Below are 6,186 nucleotides of genomic sequence, written 5' to 3' on the forward strand. Positions count from 1 at the left end.
TATTATCAATGTGTAGCATTATTCTCGTAGGGAAACAGAACATCATAATAAGGCATTGGTATATATTTTTTAAAAGCTGTATTTGAATTGTCTTCCTAATGTGATGATTTGATAAGAAAGAAGTAAAGAATAAGGAGAAAGAGAGAGATAAATGGGCAATATGAATTGGAAGAATTTGCCAAAGGGGTTGATGAACTAAAAGATGAGATGAGAGAAAAGAAACAAAGAAAAGGAAAAGAAGAGGGAAGAATTGAAATGAATTGATGATTGAAAGAGTATGAATGAAACACATGGTTTGTTTCAAGAACTTTTGTGAGACAATGATCTTCTTTCCTTTCTTTCTACAACAACAAGATCAAGATGTGGGCTTTCACAACCCACAAACAAACTATGTTTGGGACATTGTTTTTCTTTTTCTTTTCTTCCCTTATGCTTTTGAAGTTGACCATTTATCACTTCCTTTTCCAATCTTATAAATATATTCTCATTTTTTCTATATTTTTTCCTTTCTTTACCTAATTAAAATTGTTACTTACTTTTTTTTTTTTTTTTTTTTCTTACTTCAATCCCTTAAAAAACAAATCTTTAGACCACTTTTGATAATCGTGTTTAAGAAAGGTATTTTTTTTTTATTGAGAATATGAAAAATACTCAATAACAAAAAATGATATATATCCATCTATACACTCAACTTTTTAAATTTTCAAAATATCATTATCAAATCGACTTTTAAATCTAAACTATTCCCATATGGACCATGGCACTTTTTTCTTACAGCACAAAAAAAAAAAAAAAAAAAAGTGGACTTTGAATGGCTTTGTTATTAACTTATCATATAAATATAATGCAATGTCACTCAATTTTCAAAGAATCCACACCATTCATGGCCCTTTGCAATGAGGAATGAGAGGCTTGTCCCCTCGAATGACGAAAATACCCTTTGTGGAGTAGGAATTGGGAAAAGTTGTGATGTGTGTTGGTGGGTCAACTGGTAAAAAGTCTTCCTCTAATTTGAAAGGTGTGCTTGAGAGAGGAGGTATGTGGGTCTATCAAGTTTATTTTATATATATATATATATATATATATTTGGTGTGTAGACAGTTTTAGTATACTTCAACTAATTTTGCGGAATAACTCGTCGATTAAATTTTATGATATTTGGACGTTTAACAAATTTGTAAGATATTAAATCCTAAATAATTGATTTCTATACATTAAATGTATGACCTCTCAATTCTTCATCATGGTTTTTTTTCTTTTTCATTGGGATCTTTTTGGAGTGTCTTTCCTTTGAATGTTTGACCCTGCAGAAAAATTCCTCATTTTTCCATACGTTTGCCCCTTCTGATCCTTAGTCTAGAGTCTCGAGTTCTCAACAAGAACAGCTATCAATCTTCCAAGAACTAACCCATTTGAGGTTTTTCTTCTGCATTTCTTCAATAGAACAATAAACCCCAAGTGTGTAATCATTCAAGGCCTCTATTTCTTCATCCCCTTTAATGGTTTAGGTTTGCTTTTTTCAGTCTCTCTCTTCTTGAACGCATTTTTGTGCTTGGTAGGTTGTGCCGCTGAGAAGATGGGCCCTAAACTCCACTGAGGTTTAATGGCGACAGGGGTCTCTTTCTTCTCCTTCAGTGGCCTCTTTGCTCCCATTTTTCAGCTGTCTCGCATTTAATTTTTCCATGAGAGTGTTTTTTTGAGCTAGATAATATTTGGGGTTTCTGATTTCTTGTCTGTAAACCTTGTGGGACGAGCTTTACACGAGGTTTCTCTGTTCAGATCTCTGATTTCTGAAATGGGTCTTTGAGATAATGCCCAAATCATGCTGGGTCTATATCTTCTACTTTAATTTAATTTGTTTCTGATGGGCTTTTTTGTCTGCATTTTTTTTCGCCTTCGTAATCCCTAGGATGATTTGTGAATGTGGAGGTGGATTTTGGAAGTGACAGGTGATGATCTCTAGAGTTCAATGACTAATTCTATCAAAAGAAGGTTTTCTTTACTTGAAGCCTGAATTGTGGATTTGCCAAGGTGGGATATACAGCTTTGAAGAGTTGACCTGCTGTGACTAATTTGAATCAGACTATCTGTGATGCATTTCTTGTTTTGGAATGGTTCTTGGTGTATTAGATAAATGTGAGGTTGGTTAGTGGTTGGATTTTGAAAATTTATCTGGTGCTGCAATTCCCCCAAGGAAAGAGATGGAGAGAATGATCCAACCTCCTCTGGTAAGTTCTTCATCTATCTGTCAATTGGGCGATTTTCCTGTTTTTCGTTACACTTTCTGTGGTCATTTCTTTTAATTATTATGTATTTGCAATGGATGTGTTAATGTACTGTGATCTTGTACGCAGTAGAATTTCGAGAATGTTGATGATTTGATTTCTTAATCTCCTATTTTGATTTTTTACCATATTTGGTTGTCGATCCCTAGTTCTTCAGCAGTCATCAGTCAGTAGCTCATGTTAGCAAAGTAGAATTATCGAAGGATTAATGGTGTCTTTTGGGAAATTGCAAGCTCTCATTTGTTACCAATTACCATAATGGTCCTAGTGTTTCTTTCTTTGGCAGCAGATGTTTGAAGCTAAAGAAAACAAACTCATGAAGTCTCCTAATTTGTTTTTGAGGAGTAGTTCAGTTCAGGTAGAATGAGTGGAAGAAATAACAAATCACGTTTTGAAGTTTTTGTTTTTAACTACTACAATCATCGTAAGCATCAATCTTTTAGAATTAAGGTTAAGGTTTTTACTCAAATCCAGCCGCAAAGACAGCTTATACAAAAAGCCAAAACTGATTAGATGTAGATCATCTCAAAACTTTACCAATCCGCTCCTATTTGAGAGTTTCGAGAAAGGGAACTTATAAAAGAAGGAAATGTTCTTAAGTTCGCTCGTGTTTGCAAATCCACCCTGAGGTTATGGAAGTTGATGTCTTCCAATTTTCATGATCATATGAGGACTTTTTCAAATATAGACCTACTCCTTTCTAGCTATTGCTTTAGTTCTAAATAATGGTTGTGACCCTGATTCTCAAAGACTTCTACTCTTTCCTTCGAACTGATGTCTAGCCAAAAGTTGGTACACTCTACAGTTAACTAGGGAGCCATTGGAAAGATTTATTCCACATTATCTAGAGAGAAAAAACCAATCATCTTTGTCTACCGAGTCACTTTTAGCTTGGGTGTTAGATATACTTTTTATAGGGGAGATTTTCATTATATTTGAATATATGAAAGAATACAAAGGTGACAGATAAAGAAATTCCCTCGAAAGTTTGGACGCAAGTTACAAAAAGAGCCTGCAATTTTCTGGGATTGAAGAAAGCTGAGTTTTTGTAGCTGAGTTATTACATCTCTATGTCAATTAAGTTAGGGTAGCTTTATGCATTTACTTCTTCAAATTGTGTGACTATTTATATGGATTTCTGATTCTTCTTCATGTCAATATGGTTAGCTGCCTGTAGGTTTTTGTAATTAACCTTAGTCTTTATTCTCAAACAATTGGAAGAGCTGTTCTTGTAATTTTCCCTTTTGTTTTTGCAAATTCCTCTGTTTATGCAGTTTGTTTGTGTAGTTCCTCCTTTTCATACAATGATTTGTGTTAAAAATTATTATGTTTTTATCATTGTCACCTATGTGTTTGCACAAAATACTTACAGTTTCTTTCCTGAAAATATGCTTAACATTTCTTTTTTTGATTGGGATCTATATTGAACAAAATGGTTGAATGTTGGATTGGAATCCTTTGAAAAATCTATCATGTTGAATGACCATGAGTTTTGTCAAAAATGGAAGCTGCAAACCTTGTCGCTAATGCCATCAGTTTAAAGTCAAGGTGTTTACTGACCACATATATAAGTATTTGTCCCATATAATCAATTTAAATGCTCGTAAATCATTTTGGACACCATGCTATCTGATCATTGAGATTCATTAAGATGAAGACTAGAAAAGTTCAAAGTTTATGCAATATTAGGAATTGTGGATAATACTGATATCGGTGAAGCTGCAAAATCCTGCGCCTACTTGTTGACATGGATGCCAATACTATATGTGCTATTATCTTTTGTAGGATTAAAAAGCACAATGATTTACATTCTCTCATCGATGATTTCAGGTTGACACAACAGCTTGTTTATGTAGAGTAGATGCAAGCCTCAAGACCGTTGCTGGAGCTAAAAAGTTTGTCCCTGGCTCAAAGCTTTGTCTACAACCTAGTATCAAACCATCTATACACCCAACTAGACCTAAGCCGGCTCGCAGTGACAGGAGCAGGAACCAATCCCCTCTGCTTCCTGGATTACCAGACGATCTTGCAATAGCTTGCCTAATCCGTGTCCCTAGGGTTGAACACCGTAAACTTCGATTAGTTTGCAAAAGGTGGTATCGTCTTTTAGCTGGAAACTTCTTTTACTCGCTCCGTAAGAGTCTAGGAGTTGCAGAAGAATGGATTTACGTCATTAAGAGAGACCGAGATAATAAGATCTCATGGCATGCCTTTGACCCCATATATCAGCTTTGGCAACCCCTTCCTCCTGTCCCTAAAGAATATTCTGAAGCTCTTGGGTTTGGCTGTGCAGTTCTTAGTGGTTGCCACCTCTATTTGTTTGGTGGCAGAGATCCAATAAAAGGAACAATGAGACGAGTAATTTTTTACAGTGCCAGGACAAATAAATGGCACCGAGCCCCTGACATGCTACGTAGGCGACATGTCTTTGGCTCATGTGTGATAAACAACTGTTTGTATGTTGCAGGTGGGGAAAATGAAGGTGGCCACCGATCTTTGAAATCTGCTGAAGTATATGACCCGAATAAGAATAGATGGACATTCATTTCTGATATGAGCACGCCCATGGTGCCTATAATTGGAGTTGTTTATGAGGGCAAATGGTATCTGAAGGGGGTTGGGGCTCAACGTCAGGTGGTAAGCGATGTCTACCAGCCCGAAACCGACAGTTGGTGTCCTGTTTACGATGGAATGGTTGCAGGTTGGAGGAACCCAAGTGTCTCCTTAAACGGACATCTTTATTCTGTCGACTGCAAGGATGGCTGCAAACTTAGGGTCTACGACGAAGTATCCAACTCCTGGAACAAGAGTATAGATAGCAAACTGCATCTGGGCAATTCTAAGGCGTTGGAGGCAGTTGCTTTTGTTCCACTCAATGGAAAATTGTGCATTATTCGCAATAATATGAGCATTTCTCTTGTCGACGTTTCGAAGTGCGAAGATGTCGACAGTGCTCCCGGTGAACATCTATGGGAGACCTTAGCAGGAAAAGGGCAACTCAAAACTTTGGTTACAAATCTCTGGTCCAGTCTTTCAGGTCGAAGTCGCCTTAAAAGCCACATTGTTCACTGCCAGGTGCTTCAAGCCTGAAAATTTTCTTTCAGAGGCTTCTGGTGTTTATATGTTCTATTTTTGGTTTTCCTCTTTACATATCTTAAAATCATGCTTAGATGTCAGACATGGGAGAATCAATGCTAGTAATCAATCAATACTACTTCAAATAGTTTTGTCACATGGACAATTTTATCCTCTCGGTCGTGATTCTTTTTTTCTTGTCATTTGTGAGAAAGAAAAGGGTAACAAAATTGTCCATTCACTATAAAATTATTTGTGGTAGTATTGAACATGTTAGAGAATACTATTGTAGAACTTGAACTATTTCTGCAATACAGTAGCAAGTGATTCAGATTGTGACAGGCAATGAGCCTTTCTTGGTACACATCAAACATGATCATGTGTATTTGAGAGGTCCCAATTTCTCTGGAGATTTTGCTATTGTAGACTGCTGTTACATGAATACGATATGATACATTACAATTTCATTGTCGGATATCGATCAATAGGTCATAACACAATTGATCACATTTCATATTTAATGGATGTTATGATCCCATATGCTCTGCCCTCTATGTTTATTTTAATGACATTGGTCTTGTTCTTGTTGACCGAAGTTTTTTTTTTGTAGTTAGTGTCAGACTCTTTGTTTGGTGTTTATCTTTGCATTCTTTCAATTATTTTAATGAAAGTTAGGTTTCTTTGAAGTTTTTCATTATCATTTCCAGTTGTCCCAGAGGTCTGATTGTCATTTAAGATGCCCTTTTCCTCCACATCAATAATGATATCTTATTTAGCTTATTCGCTTCGTATCTATCATCCGGTAAGTTAACTAAAATCACATTCA

General features: G+C 36.0%; 1 protein-coding gene across 3 annotated transcripts; it reads left to right on the forward strand.

Annotated features, from left to right (window-relative positions):
* Window positions 1-1,082: 1,082 nt before the first annotated feature.
* LOC120071213 (F-box/kelch-repeat protein At1g55270-like) lies at window positions 1,083-5,827 on the forward strand. 3 transcript variants are annotated; one of them, XM_039023340.2, is made up of 3 exons: window positions 1,109-1,458; window positions 1,560-2,228; window positions 4,116-5,827. In XM_039023340.2, exons 2-3 carry the CDS (start codon window positions 2,202-2,204, stop codon window positions 5,373-5,375), a joined length of 1,287 nt encoding a protein of 428 aa, XP_038879268.1. In that variant the 5' UTR covers window positions 1,109-1,458; window positions 1,560-2,201; the 3' UTR covers window positions 5,376-5,827. The 3 variants fall into 3 exon arrangements, with proteins under 3 accessions (XP_090166948.1, XP_038879268.1, XP_038879269.1); XM_039023341.2 differs by having other exon boundaries at window positions 1,223-1,417; XM_090310822.1 differs by having other exon boundaries at window positions 1,083-2,228.
* The last annotated feature ends 359 nt before the right edge of the window (window positions 5,828-6,186 follow it).

The sequence above is a fragment of the Benincasa hispida genome, chromosome 2 (assembly GCF_027475165.1).
Source record: "Benincasa hispida cultivar pf3 chromosome 2, pf3_genome.v1.1, whole genome shotgun sequence".
Taxonomy (NCBI): Eukaryota; Viridiplantae; Streptophyta; class Magnoliopsida; order Cucurbitales; family Cucurbitaceae; genus Benincasa; species Benincasa hispida.

Coding starts and splice junctions, on each gene's coding strand:
- LOC120071213 (XM_090310822.1), top strand. CDS start 2,202: ATGGAGAGAATGATCCAACCTCCTCTG. Junction 2,229..4,115: donor GAATGATCCAACCTCCTCTG/GTAAGTTCTTCA, acceptor CGATGATTTCAG/GTTGACACAACAGCTTGTTT.